This window comes from Dermacentor albipictus, chromosome 2 (assembly GCF_038994185.2).
Source record: "Dermacentor albipictus isolate Rhodes 1998 colony chromosome 2, USDA_Dalb.pri_finalv2, whole genome shotgun sequence".
NCBI lineage: Eukaryota > Metazoa > Arthropoda > Arachnida > Ixodida > Ixodidae > Dermacentor > Dermacentor albipictus.
Genome location: NC_091822.1, coordinates 131,308,308 through 131,324,068, shown reverse-complemented (window position 1 = coordinate 131,324,068; position 15,761 = coordinate 131,308,308). Strand labels below are relative to the sequence as shown.

The 15,761-nt window shown below is 44.5% G+C and overlaps 1 protein-coding gene across 9 annotated transcripts in view; it reads left to right on the top strand.

Annotated features, from left to right (window-relative positions):
* The window catches only part of LOC135912552 (sperm-specific sodium:proton exchanger-like), a 270,794-nt gene that overhangs the window by 187,261 nt on the left and 67,772 nt on the right, over positions 1 to 15,761 (top strand). For all 9 annotated transcript variants that reach the window (XM_070533980.1, XM_070533982.1, XM_065445019.1 and 6 more), the window contains 2 exons: positions 4,047 to 4,139; positions 11,573 to 11,667. In XM_070533980.1, the coding sequence (XP_070390081.1) occupies positions 4,047 to 4,139; positions 11,573 to 11,667 (188 nt within the window). The remainder of the gene's footprint in view (positions 1 to 4,046; positions 4,140 to 11,572; positions 11,668 to 15,761) is intronic.

Below are 15,761 nucleotides of genomic sequence, written 5' to 3'. Positions count from 1 at the left end.
CGTTTATTTTTTTCTTGTTACCTGCATTTCTCCTGTATGTGATGCAGAAGTAAAATGAATGAATGAATGAATGAATGAATGAATGAATGAATGAATGAATGAATGAATGTCTTGGACGTCATTCCACATATTTTGTGTTTTTGTGTAGAACGTCGTTCCATTTAGGTAAGGGAAACATATTCGCAAAATTTGTCCGATTATAGCTGAAATCTAATTGGAATTAAATTAAAAGTGCTAGGCACGCCTCTATATTCACTGATAGAAGTTGTAAAAGCCTCTAGTTTTCATATTATGAGTCTCAGGACGTCCATACGTAGCAACAGAGAGAAGAAGAGAAACTCGCCAATAGAGAGGAAGCTTTAGCTCTGGAACTTCTATCGAAATAAATGGTCATTTTTCTTGGCACACACAGTACCAAATTTGACGAGGTCTTGCTGCACAAATGCAATATCTGTTTTCAGTACAGTATTAGGGATTTGCAAACTTCGTGTGTCATAAGCTGTTCCTTTTTGTTTTTGTTTTTATCGATTTTCGCCCCGTTGATGCTAAGTCCCCGTTGTCGAACCGTTGGCTGTAGCGTCAGCCCTTATTTGAACACTGCCGATTTTTAACTTTTTTGCAATTTTCTTAAAACTCATGCCTTAAATAAAAGTAATGCTTTCTACAGTCGGTAGAGTTCGGCTTTCGCTCCTAAAGACAACGAATTTAATTGAAATTCGTTAAGTGGATGTCTTGACTGTTTCTTCGTTTCACGTGTACTTACATGTATTTGAATAGGAGATACGCTCAGAAGTAGGCTTCCACTTAATTACATGTCCCTACAGCTGGTGATACCGGGTGTTTCAGCGAAGGCTTCCAAAATTTGTAAGCATTGCCTGTGGTAGATACCACAATTCTAGCCCTTGAGCTGGTCTACTCGAAGAAGCGGGCATTACTTGCGCAAAAAATTCAAATGCACAATCGACTAATTAAATAAATTCACTGATTAAGTTTTTACTAATTACCTTGTGGCACATATTGCAATTCACACATTCTAGTCGGGGAGTTCGCAAGGCGGATCCACCTGGAAATAATTCTAAGTATGACACTGGTTTCGGGATATTAATTCCCGAACTTTGCGGAGAAATGCATTGGCGTTCCAGCTACTTTTGTGCTTCAGTGCATAAAACGACGATTTGTTAAGAAAGTAAGTGGAACGACAGTACATTTTCACCGCAAGTTTGACGGCGCATATCTCGTAACTGGTGCAATTCGCGCAATCATTTTCAACTGGATGTGCCTAATTGCAGTCTCACCCGCTAGAATTTGTAAATTGCAATATGGGCCATAAGATAGTTAGTTAAATATTTAATTAGTGACTTTTTGTCAATTAGTCGATTATGCATTTCAATTTTATTTATTTATTTTTTTGCAGCTAATGTCCGCTTTGTCAAATTGGGCGAGACGTTAAATTCACTTCGTTACTTTTTCCAACGCATATGTCGCGTTAGGCATATAAGTGTACGCATATATTCATTTAACGAAGTACTTTCGATTCCTCTGTACAGAGGAATCAAAAGTACTTCGTTAAATTGATAGTTTTGTTGAATCGGGTTACGGTAAACCAAATTTTGGCTATACAATTGACTTGGACCTGGAAGTAGCGCGTTTAAGTATTTGACCGGCTACAAAGCTATTTTGGTGGCCCTCCTGTATATTGACCTTTAGCAGACGCTAAAGTTAACTTCTGACACGTATATCAGTGCCAATTGCGCGCTGCTGGTTGTTAGGCAAGGGCCATTCCGTAGGCCATCTGTATCGTCTTAAGTAGTGCGCTTATTTAAAGGGAAGCTGAAGAGTTTTCCAGAAAAAAATGAGGGAAGAGCTGTACGTAATGGTTTTCAACCCTCCGAATCCGAATATCGCATCGAAATTGAGCGAAAGAAAACGCAAATAGATTTTATTTCGTCGAAAAGTGCAGCAGTAGACTCTGGCAGCTCGCGCGCCTCGTTTCCGCCAATGATTGGTCGGGCGCCTCGTGACGTCAACATTGGTGTTCGTCCGGACCGGCCGCTGGCGCTATACATGAAGCACGGTGCAAGGTGGTTTGGCGCTGTGGTTTGGTGATACGGTAATGGTAAATTTCGAGAGCTTGCGTTTCTCCGAGGTGTTCGGCGTTGCTCCCTACATGTATGCGTAGCCGGCCTCAAAAGAAGCAAAAGATGCTGGTAGCAAGCAGTACTTTCGACGCGAACGAAAGCGAAGTGTTAGCATCTCCTCGTGTTAGAAATGTTCTTTGGCGAGTATGTTTTTTGCAAAGCTGTATACAGCGATCCAGTGAGTTCGTTTCCGGGCAAACAACTGTACTGTTATGTTCCTGCATGCCTCCTCGCGGAACGTAAGGAGGGATGCGATCGTCGGCATTTGCACGCTGCCTCAAAGCTGTCGGCAATCCACACAGACGGTTTGCATGTGGGAAAAGTTTTCCGGCTCTTGTAGCACGTGTCGTGGCCTTCATCAGCGCGCCATCCGCACGCTACTCGTAACCGGAGCCGTAAAGGCGGCGAATTCCGTCGGCTACATGAGACAGCCGGTTTCTCTATGTGCGCGAGGGGGAGCGCAGTGTCCTGGCGTGCGCCGGATTTCAAGCACATGGAAACTTTACACTTGCATTGCATTATAATAGGTGTATGTTGGCTGTTTCACAACACCCGTGCGAATAGAAAATTAACGGCGGTTTGCGACGAAACCTGCGTCAAGGGTGGGAGATGAACATGTACCTTCCGTTCAGCCTGCTAACACGAAGGAGCTAGCAATAAATCAAAATCCAGGTTTGGACGAGTTCGTGTATTCATAAGGTCTCCCAAGACCAGTTACCATCCGTCCGCCCGCACCCGTCTCGCCTTTGTGCGTTCGTTGCCCCGACCTTTTCGCGCTGCGTTTAGAAAGCCTGCTAGCAGAAAGTTGTACTCTCATTCATTCACGTATTATTGGTAAACTCTGGTAGTAATCGTCGTCACGGAAGTGGTTAGAGCACAGCACTGTTGTCCTTGAGCGCTTGAAATTATTTCGATTAACAGCAGTCTCCCACTTAGCTGAAAGCTTTTTGTCTTGCGGGAAGTAATGGAAGAAAACATCGTCGCGGCCGCTGGTTTTCATGCAACCGTAGGCTGCACAGAACGCCGGCATTGTCGGCCCACCAATTCAATTGATGCTGCACACGTCAACTATCACACCTATATACACACAAACAAAGGAATGCCGGGTCGAGCGAAGCAGATTAGGACGGCACGCACGCAGAAATAAGCCTGGTCAGGCACGGTCGCGGAGACTGCGAAGGAACGGAACACCAGTGCTGACGTCACTACGCCGCGGTTTCCGGTCTCCGCTCGCATCGTCAGCGTCAGCAGCAGCGCGGGGCGCTCGACGGGCGGCAGAGCGACAGCGCAATTTTAACCGGCGATTGCGTCGCTCCTAAGTGAAAAATCTCGCCGAAAACTTTACGCGCATGGTTTATAAGGTTCCCGCATCCGTATATGAACGTCTTATTGAATTCGACAGACGCTTCAGGTTCCCTTTAAGGAACGGCCAGGCAAAGCGCTCCAATGTTCTTTGTGTGCATATATGTGCTTGCCTGTGAGCGCGTCCATATGTTTACACACAGTGCCTCAGTAGGCCTTGCAACCGAGCGCAAGGTCATGGGCTCGATTCCGAGCGCACAGCCCGTAAAACTCCAGAATGATTTTTTTTTTTTTTTTAGTTTTAGCGTGCCTGCGTTTCCTGGTGCATGCGCGCGCTGGTGCTACAGCTTCCCTTTAGTTATAAACGCTCGTGCATACAAACACAAGCATTTCAGTTGCTACACTGGGCCAACACACTACCACCTCCGAACTAATAATCCGACCCTACTCTCGATGTTCTGGATTCTTCTCAATCAAATGTACAACTCAGACGTATACCCTGCAGTCATTTAAGTTCGCAGGATTTAGGAATTAATAATGCGGGTGCACGTACCAGTAGTCTGCGAAATGATGGCAAGCGTTTTTCTTTTTCCCTTTTTTTTCCAGAACGAAGTGCAGACCGAACGAAGTGCAGACCAGGAAGCCGCCAACATGAAGGCTTACGAGTTTGCTATCGAAAACGCCATCCGCATACAGAGGGTGAGTGTAGGCGTAGACACCAGCGCATCGCTTTCATCTGCCGATATCACCCAACGCGCGCATTAAAAATGCATCCAGATTCGTCACCAAACGGTTTCGCAGAATGATTGAAACTTCAACTGTTCAACAATGGGCGAACGAGCGAAGTACTATAAGGGAGCTAACGTTTTGACAATGGCAACGATTAAGGCAAGTCTCCTGCTCGAAACGTTGGCTCCCGGCTTAGGCTTTTCGTGTTCACCCGATGGTTGATGAGTCGGCGTATATAGCAGCGACGACGGGAACCCGTCCCGGTTGTCCTCGAAAACTACTTGAAGGGTCTACGTGAGTGACTTCCTGGCAACACTGATCTCGTATACCGCGCGGCTGCTTGTCAAATGAAGATAAACTAGGACCCCTTACTATAGCTTCAGTTTGCGGCTAAGGCTTACATAAGCCTTGTGGCAGCGCACTCGCCATAACTAATCCTTGCGACGCAAGCATCTATGGCGTCCGACCAGTCGGGCAGCGACGCTATACGCTATAGCATTCCAAAAACTTCTCTAAGACATTCAGGCTGAACAACGCACAGCAACGTATCGGTTGGCCCCGCCGACACCCTGAACCTGGTACGTTTAAGGAAACACGAGATATAGCGTCGCGCTACCTCTGCCAGGAAATCACGGGAAATATGGGGGTGCAGCACTGCAGTATTCGTGCGTATAGACTTCACTTTCTGACAGTGTATCTTAAATTTCTGACCGTTCAGGGCAAAAAAAAAAAAAAGTAATCTCCACTGAACGTGCGAAACTGGAGGGCACGTTAGGAAAGCACACACTCGTACTATTGGGGCAGCTACTTGAGGCTGCAGTCACGCGCGCGCTTCCAACTTAGTGATAACATAAGGGATTCGGAAAAGCCACTGCGTCGTTGTTCACGTACACGGTTTACCCCGCTTTCTTACACTGTTCCCCGTTTACGTGTGCGCGCGGAACTTGAGCACGACCTCTCTACCACCACCTTCCACGTTTGGCTTTATGACGCTGCGGTCATCGTTGTCTGTAAGTGGTTCAGACATCGGTGTTACGAATGCACGGCTCCTGCTCTAATCGCGTGCTTGTCCCAAATAAGTTACTTTCTCTTTACCTGTAATCTCCCGACTATCCTATCGTTATGCGCATCTCAAAACTTACAGCACACAAAATGCTGCCAGGTGTGTTATTGTGCAGCTACCCCGTCAAAACGATTTCGCCCTGATTGTAACTATCAACAACAAGCACAAATGCATTAGTCTGACGGGGTGGCTTGGCTTTTTAGCTTTGCTGCACGGCGGAAAAGATAGATTGCCGGCGTAATAAACTGGGTGTTTTTTGTGTTCAGAGGAGGATATTCAGAGGGGATCCGACTATTTTATTATTTCATCGAAATAGCTGCGTGACGAAAATTCATCCACACATCGGCACCGAGTTTAGTTTTTCAGTCCACGCCTTCTTTTTTTTTTTTTCAGCATGAAGAAATTTTAACTGAGACAAGGTGGAAAAGGCGGTTTACGCAATTGCACAATCTTGTGATATCATGTTTAAAAAAGTAACATTTTTATACTTTTATGCTTTTTATGCCTGCTTTTCACGACGTTCTTATTCAAAATAAAATGAACCCAATGGTGGTGTGTGCAAGGAAGCCGGCAAGGTCAATTCACGCAGGTTTGTTCCTAACTCACAATTATTGTGAGTGCGTATAAAAAAGATCATGCACATCCCACGCACTGTGAGATTCTGGAAGCGAAGCGTTCATAATCCGTCTATAGGCGAGATATTCCCGCATTCTTAATGGCTTGTGACAAGCGGTGAATTTTTCCGGTGACGAAAATCGGTCTCTGTGCGACCGGTGCGACGAGTGCTTCTTTTTTTTCCGGTCACGTGAATTAAATTCTTCCTGTGTGAATGGAGCTTTAAAAATATAGATTCTCGGGTTTTACGGTCCAAAACCATGACCTGATTGCGAGGCATAGTGGAGCACTCCGGATTAATTTTGACCACCAGTGTTCCTTTAACGTGCACCCAACGCACGGTATACGCGGGCGCTTCTGCATTTGGCTCCCATCGAAATGTAAGATTATGTATTATACTTGCATAGGTTATCGCCTGTGCCTTAACATGTACTTGAGCCGAAATTCGGGCACCCGCCGTGGTTGCTTAGTGGCTGTGGCATGCTGATAAGCATGCGGTCGTGGCATCGAATCCCGGCCACGGCGGCCGCATTTAAATGGGGGCGAAATTTGAAAACACCCTTGTACTTAGATTTGGGTGTACGTTGAAGAACCCCAGGTGGTCCAATTTATTCCGGAGTCCCGCACCACGGCGTTCCTCGTAATCAGATCGCGGTTTTGGCGCGTGAAACCCGGCAATTTCTTTAAATTCGGCCTCGTTGGTTGCTCGTGATTGTCAAATAACAGCGCGAAAAGAACAAGCGAGGGACGAAAGTAAGAGAGACGTGCACAGCGCTGTGTCTTCGTTCGTCGCTTGTTTCTTACGCGCTGTTATTTGACAACCTTAGTACGTGCCAAACGACCCGCCGTGGTTGCTTAGTGGCTATGGTGTTGGGCTGCTGAGCACGAGGTCGCGGGATCGTATCCCGGCCATGGCGGCCGCATTTCGACAGAGGCGAAATGCGAAAACACCCGTGTACTTAGATTTAGGTGCACGTTAAAGAACCCCAGGTGGTCGAAATTTCCGGAGTCCTCCACTACGGCGTGCCTCATAATCAGAAAGTGGTTTTGGCACGTAAAACCCCATAATGAAATGAATGATGATGAGTGCGTGCCAAATGAAATGAAGCGAGCTATGAATGGTAAACGTAGTCTCATAGAGCATTTAAAGAGAAAAAAAATGAGACAACCTGCCATATCTTACAACGAAAGTTAATAAAACCACAGTGATTGCCGAAGCACATGTTCGTCGGAGTAATTAGGGTATTGTGAAGCTCGGCGACCGCCACTAACAACAATAATCCAGCATGCATTTAAAAAAAATACCGACAATACATGAGTGAAGTTATTAATTAGCTGACTAGATACTGTCAGTGGGAAACGTAAGTATACTGTGCTGCAGTGCTGCGGCTTTTGCAAAGCTTGTTCGCTTTCGGAAATACTCCTGTACGCAACCGCATTGCCGAACTGACGCTTCATGGCATCTGTCTTCACCGCGCGGCGCTACACCAGCCTCCCTCAGTTCCATATCGCGTCTCGCTTTTTTTTTCTGTCTCTCACTCTCTCATCCTCGTGAGTGCACCAACCCTTTCGCAGAAGTTTCTTAGGTTATTGCATGTTTTCAAACTTTTTCTGCTAATGTTTATCTTTAGCTTTTTTTTTTCTCAGTTCAGTTCAGTTCAGTTTTATTCCTTAAAGGCCCCCATTTCAGGGGGTGTTACATAAGGGGTGGGATTACATTTGTAGTGAGAAAAACAAACAGCGATGGTGATTTAACATTGAAGGTGATCTGTTACGCGTTCTTGAAAAGCAGGTGTTGAAGCGATGGCGACGATGTCATGGGGTAGGCCGTTCCAGTCTGTGGCTGCTCGAAGAAATAATGAAGCTGAAAACGTAGTAGTACGTGATAGTGGGCGGGCAACTTGAAGGGGATGACTGGTGCGGTGAGATATGCGTGATGCGGCGGCGATATACGGTTCTTGATTGAGAGGAGAATAAAAGAATTTGTGATAAAGGGTGAGGCTAGCAATGCGACGACGAAAAGAGAGGGGTGGCAGTCCGGATGTAGCTTTCAGGGATGAAACACTGACGTCATATGAGTATGAGGAATGAATGAATCGGGCAGCACGATTCTGCACAGCTTCCAATGCGATGATTAGATATGCTTGATGTGGGCTCCAGATGGGGGATGCATATTCTAATTTGGGTCTTATAAGTGATTTATACGCGAGCAATTTAACATGTGGTGGGGCAAGACGAAGGTGGCGTTTTAGAAAACCGAGTGTTTTGTTTGATGCTGAAATGATGTTACCGACGTGAACCTGCCATGATAGATTAGAAGATAGGGTGACTCCTAGATATTTATATGATTGTACTTGCTCAATCTGTGTGTTAGAAATTAAATATTGAAAGAGATATGGATTGGGACGACGAGTGAAGGACATGAGTTTACATTTACTAGGATTGAGGGACATTAGCCAGTTATTACACCAATTTAGTACGCTGTTAAGCTCTGTCTGAAGAGTGTATTGATCGTGACAGTTATTAATGGTGCGGTAAATAACACAATCATCTGCGAAAATTCGAATACTACAGGAAACATGCAGGGGCATGTCGTTAATATATATTAGGAATAGGAGGGGACCGAGGACAGAACCTTGTGGGACGCCTGAAGTAACCGGGAGAGATGTAGAGAGATGGCCCTTAAGATAGACAGACTGAGAACGGTTAGTTAGGAATTCTTCAATCCATTTGAGAATATTAGGGGGTAGGTTCAGCTTTGAGAGTTTTAGTAATAGCCGGCGGTGGGGAACCTTGTCAAAAGCTTTAGCGAAATCAAGAAAGATGGTGTCGGTCTGCATATTACGGTCTAGATTAGTGTGCAAGTCGTGAAGGAAAAGCGCTAGTTGGGTTTCGCAAGAGAGGCCCTTACGAAACCCATGTTGTGAAGGGTGAAAAAAATGGTTTCGGTCCAAGAAGTTTATGATTTGTGAGTAAATGACATGTTCCATGATTTTACAGGGCACACTAGTCAACGAAATGGGGCGGTAATTCAACGGCGAGTCTCTGTTACCTGATTTGTAGACTGGAACGACCTTCCGCGTTTTCCAATCAAGAGGCAACCGGATCTCACTGCGTTGCAATATTTTTTGTAATCGAACAATTCGGGATCACGCAGGTGCAATAAATTATTGAAGAGGCTATATATTATTTTAAAGCGTTTAAATATCCATGACGATTTGCCTAGGTATTTGCGACAGTGTCTTTCTTACTTACGGGCACCCAATGCGAATGCCGTACTTCGGAAGTGTATATGCGCACAAAATAAAACACTAAAAAACACACACGAAAAGATGAAAAAAAAAAAGAAACTGCGGGTCTTCTTGGTTTTAAACACGAGCGAGATGTAAGGGCTATACTTCCGATGGAACCCCGTTCTTAACGACGGGCCCACCTCTATTTATTTATTTATTTATTTATTTATTTATTTATTTATTTATTTATTTATTTATTTATTTATTTATTTATTTATTTATTTAATGTACCCTGAACGCTTACAGTGAAACATAACAGCGGAGATGGCCTCGTAATGCAAATAACTATCCGAAAGGAAATACGTCAATTCAAATTGCACAAAATAGTGCAAGACTACGTACAGACAGTGAACCATCGAATATATAGTGCGATGTAAGAATATAATGCAAGGCATAAAGTTAGACACTCAGCACACATTAACGGAAAATATTATGCACAATACGTGGCAGGGTACTCGCTGCAGTCGGAGGAGATTATAGAAATGTAAATAACCGTAATAGACGCATGTCGGGTATGGCCAGGTTATGTTAGCGAGTGTCTTGCGGAAGTGACCGCAGTTACAAATTCAGGCTTAGCAGAATTGGCAGGCGATTCCAGCCGCGGCGTGTTTTTTTTTTTCTTTTCTTTAAATGCTGGTCATGCTTAGGCGTTTCGTGGAGTCAACGTTCAATCATTAGGCCGATGCTCGAAGCGTACAGATGTATAATAATTAATGTAAGACCATTTGATACAGGGCGACATGAGCGTTGAATTTCAATTATATGTTTTATGGCAACAAACAAAGGCGAGCGATTTTACTGCATTTGGTAAGAGGAGATATGGCCAAATTTCACGTTCGTTTGCGCTCGCTTTGCGCTGGTAATTGTGAAGGATTAAACGAACAGAACGTTTATAACATGTTCATGCAACGATGTTTATGCAGAGTGCTCATTCACTGACGTACCCTTTAAATATGTTTGCAAAATCAAAGAAGAAATCGTAAGCGTTTTCTATGTTTGCAACCGGCAAACACAGGCATTCACTTGCACACAACCAGGACCTTGTTACAAACTAAAGTACAGCACCACAACGCCACTTGTCCCACTCGCTAATTGTATACCAGACTATGTGGTAATCACGTGCGAACACGCCTGTTATTTTTACAATGGCCAACACCATTAAGAGGAAGCTTTAGCTCGGGGGCTTCAATCTAAATACATGCGAAAGCGAGAATCGTTTTCTCGGCAACCAGTGCATCAAATTTTGAGGTTTGTTGCGTTTAGAAGAAAGTGAGATTGCAGTCACTGTTGGCAGCGGAGTTTTTGTTTAGGCCGTCGGTTTACTTAATAAAATTGTTGACAATCGCAAATGTTAAGAATACGAAACTATCAAGCTTACAACTCTGTAAATAAGCGAGAAGAAATGTTTGCGTGATTCTGTAAATCGTATATAATGGTACGTCTAAAGCGGGCAAACTCATATATATTATACATAGCCATTAAATTCACCACTAACACTTGTGTAGAAGTTTCGCGATATTCATGTAAACATTGGAGCAAGTTCACGTGAGATATTAATTAATACATCAAATTCATCCGCTTTGAATGTCCTATACCGGGTGCAGTTTACAGAACTATGATATTTGTTCTTGGTGCACAGCTACGAATTTGTAAACTTCGTGCTTAAATTTGTTTATTTTTGGTTGTTGTTTTGTTTGCTCTCTCTTTTTAACTTACCGATACTCGGCAATATTCGAGCCCTACGTCAAAATTCTGCTGCGAACAATCACTAAAAATTTAACTTTCTCCCTCAAATGCAACAAATTTTATTAAAATCGTCGCAGCTAGGGGTTATCACACACAAAAAAAGCATTTGTATGTTTTACGTGTATCGTGGCATCGTAATTGGGCCTGAGCACCGTTGATGTGGCCTTTCGTCTCCAGCATCCCGATAATTATGTAATTTGTCAACCACACTAATAAACAAATAAGTAAATAAATAAGTAAAGTAAATAAATAAATATACAGGCGCTTGTCGCGGAGCTGCTCTGTCGCGCAATCGCTTTGTCTCACGCCGCACAGCTCCCTCTTCAACGGCATTTCCAGGCGCCCGCCGCAGTATTATATATGTATACTCGTAAATACAGCTCACTCACTATGAAGTTGCGCTGCTCAGCATGACACCGTGAGTTCGATCCTGGTCGCGGCGGCGGTATTCCGATGTGGACCGGAATGCGCGAATGCTCTTTTTTTTTTTTTTTACCTGCGCGTTTGGTGCACGTTCAAAAAACCGCAAGCGGTAAAAAAAAAAAATTACTCCCCAGTCCCCTACTGTACTATACGTGTACGGTTTGCCTCACAATCAGATCGTGGTTGTGGCAGACGAAGCTTCAGAATTGAAGTTACAGTCGAAGCCAATGCGACTCAGTAGAAACCTTCCAACAACGTTGCAGGTTAGCTACCAGAAGCAGTACCGGTCGGGCATGATTCAAAAGAAGACGGAGGCGCGCCTGCTCGCCGCCTTGCAGTACCCGTACGAGAGCAAGACGTAAGCGCGATCGACGTCCTCGTCGCCAGCGTTTCTTTTCTTTTTCTTCCAAGATTGCGCACACACAACGGATGGACTTTTTCGTTACTTCGTAATATAGGCATAAAATAAGGCGCAAAATACTGATAATATATGCGAATCGCAATTGTAGGCAATCGCATGCGGTATATACTTAATAACAGCCGACTTACGCGCAGTAATCTCATAGACTATATAGACCCGAAGTATACAAGGCTTCAGCGCGCCAGTTCGCGCCATTTACTGGTTCTTCTTTTTTTTTAGACTTTCTTGCCAATTTGAAATTGTAATTCCTACTTAAACCGTGAACGGCGGGCTCGATTCATTCCACTTCCATCAACATCCCACAACGCGTTCTTGTCAGGGCATTCATGTGACTGTGTCAGCCTGCTGAAAACCCTGTAAGTGCTTGTTCAAAAGGGAAAAACGAAACCCACGCTAGAGTTGGAAGGTATTGGCCCCAAGATTGACGTCAGTGACGTCACTCCACTGCCACGCCGTGCGCTCGCTGGACGTGAAGGCAACTTGGCGCTGTGCCGCGACCCGCTCTGCTCGGGTATATATATATATATATATATATTAATTTGAGCCTGCAGGTTTGTTGAACAGTATAGTATATGCGAAATGTTTCAGGACAGTCTATCGTGCGAAATATCGAGCGGAGTCACCGTCGTCAACATAGTGCGTGGAGTGTCCCTGTTTAGCGTCCTCAGCTAATCTTCGGCTATGTGCATCTGCGAATATGGCATTGGTTTCTATTCATTGCGGTTGCGTTGTTGTGGTGAGCTCATAATGGCACGTTGGCCCGTTCTTGACGATGGACAGCAGCATCTGGCCTTCGGCTACCGTGTCTGCGATGTAATACTGCCTGCCTTGGCAGTGTTCATAAAACGGGTTAAAGACGGAAGACGAAATGAACAAATATGACAGGACGGGCGCTAGGTGAACTTCCAACTAGCGTTTATTTATTTATTTATTTATTTATTTATTTATTTATTTATTTATTTATTTATTTATTTATTTATTTATTTATTTATTTGCGATACTGCCAGCCTCAGTGAGACCGAAGCAGGTGGGCATTGTATTAGACAGTTTTACAAAAAGAAACAAACAGGTCATGCTACATGGTACACTAAAAGAAAAAAAAAGCTTCCTTAACTGCTGCAGAAATCACCAATCACGATATGAAGCACAATACTTTTGCTTGGTATAACAATATCGCTCAGTAACTAATGCGGCATTACTAGAATTTATATAAAGAAAGCGAATAAATCACCCATGTAAGATTAGAGAAGTTATACAGCTAACAGATAACAGCGCAGAACTGACCAGTTTAGGGCTTGAAATGCAGAAATTCCAAGGGCAGAAATAAGTGTTACAGTTAAGATATGAGGGTGTGTCAAGTGGCGTCTTCTGTGTTTGATGTCTCATTTACTTCAAGCTATCCGCTGCATTATGCTCAGCGAATAGGGTACATCATGCACCCGCATCACACTCACACACACACACACACAAACATATATATATATATATAAAGTAGGAAGCACACTCCGCGGGCGAGGCTCGTGCAGCGATGAGAATTAGTGCTATGGAAAAAAAAGGTGACAACCTTACCTTAGATAACCGTTTTCATTATACTTTGAAAGCGTCATACGTACATAAAAAAGTGAGAAGTGCAGGTTTGCTGGTACTTGACCGAATAAGTAGATGCAGCGCTAAACACACTAGAAAAGAAGGGGAGAAAAAGGGGGAGGGGGGAGGCGTACTAAGGCGCAATAAAAATGTTCACCAGCGTTCCTGCTTTTTCCTTTTTTATAACAATATATTTATTCTCACGCTGACAAAGCGATATCTTCCGAGTGGTCTCAGGTAAGCTGAAACCGCTTCGAACAGGAATAGTCCTTCGCTAACAATATTTTAAGGAGAAAGCCTTTCTAAGCTCGTGGTGAAGTTTGTGCGCAGACCTGACCGCCGGAGTGTCCGCCGAAGAGTCATCACGCCATAGGACAGATTCAAGACAGATTAAAGAATGGAAAATAATTGATAGTGATAGTTAGGGAATGATAACGTTATGATGGAGATTGGTAGAGGTTAATAATGACTAGTAATGACTAATAAGAATGACTCCGAAATGACCAATGTGTCTAACGACGGATTGTAATAACCACAATTGATTACAAATGACTAAAATGCTTGCTAGTGAGCAGTAATGACTAATAATGACTGAAATGACTATAAAATGACTAATATGTCTAACGACGGCTTCTACTGACCACAATTGATTACAAATGACTAAGTATGCTTAGTGAGCAGTAACGACTAATAATAACTTGTAATTACTACTAATTACTATGATGTGACCAATATATCTAACGACGGCTTGTAATGATCACAGTTGATTACAAATGACCAGAAATGCTTAGTATTGAGCAATAATACGGCGTTTCTTACCTGAAACAAAGCAATAACCTTTTTTTTATAACACGTATTGCCGTCAGCATGGTGCGTTCTTGCTCTTTCACAAGGACGTCCGCAGCCGCCCTGGTTCTTTTTATAAACTTAGCACTGAATATCACCATTATATCAACTGTTCTCAAATCTGGAGGTGAAGTCACAAAGAAATTTGTTTCGAACAAGCACCCTTTAGTTGCTGACTATCGAAGCGGCGTATACAGCCTTCAAAAGAGACCAATTCGGTTCTCCGCAACATTTACAGATGGCTCGATCTATATCGTGCAGACCAGACGGTCTTCAGCTATCCGAAATAGGAAAGATCGTGAAACGCTGCTCATGTGGGGGTCATCACTTTGCGCTAAGATAACCGGTGTAAGGTTGCCATTATCGTCGAGGGTTTGACGAAAAAATTGCACGGCGAGGGACGATATGATAAGTAGAAGAAAGCGTAGCTGTGTGTGTGTGTGTGTTTTTTTTTTTGGCATTGAGACATTTTGGCACAGGAAGACATATTAAGCAGTCTCTTGTCTGTACAGACTGCAACATAGTCCTTCTACGATTAACGTTTAACTAGACCCGAGGAGACGTTAAAATCACTTACGTCCCTGCGAGCCGTTGCCGGGACTTCAAGCTGACGTCACCACCTGTATCGGTTTTTCAAGCGAAGCTTGTATTGGTTCATAAGTTTCGGTGGTGGTCTGCTCATGCAAAACCCTAGTTGTTCTCAGAGCAGAGCAGCTGCAGGAAATGGCGGTTTGATGAGCTGACAGCTGCGCCGATGCAGGAGCGTGAGTCATTAGCAAGGATTCCAGGTGCATAGGCGCGCGCTCACGTCACGCGCGCAACCAATCAGAGCCGTTTCGCTTCCGCGGGGAGGGGGGGAGGACAGGAAAGGGTTTTGCGCGCGCTGTGCTGGCTTCGTTTCCGTTCAGTTCATTTTCAGAAAACGGGTGGGGCGGTCACGCGTTGGGTGTTCCCCCGAGGTACTGGCAGCGTTCGACGAGCGGCGGCGAGAACTCGCCCGTGAACGGGCTAGCCGTCGGCGCGTCCATCCAGAATTTAAGGCCTAAGTGTAGTCCGACGTGACGCGAACGCGCGCACACGTTACGTCACGTTGGCGAGAACAACAGGGTCTATAGTACAACGAATGGTTCGACGTACTGGGAGCCCACACGTATCATACGTGAAAAAAAAAGGTTGACAGGCATCTGTCACCTGCTCAAGTTTTTCGCTGGCGAATGTCACCCAGTGCCATGTTGCAACTGTACAGGGTGCTTTTTCTAGGATTTCTGCGGTACAGCTTGCCAGCAATAAGCAGCACAGGTAAAACAAATGTACGCACAATACAAAGTCTTCAGGGTCAAGTGCTCCGGATCTGTCTAGGCCTGCCTCAGAGTGCTTCAACAGTGGCTACGATAGCAATCACTGGAGACCACCTTGTCAGGACCCACATTGAAATTGAAGTACTCAGGACACATATAAGGCATCTGGCCAGGACTCCCCGTCACCACCTGGCTTCCCTAACAACGGACAGACCACACACATCTTTCAGCCAGACGATAACCGCATATAAAGAATCATTGCCAGCTTGTTTCACCCCGGCTGCGAGACCTTCGATTCCT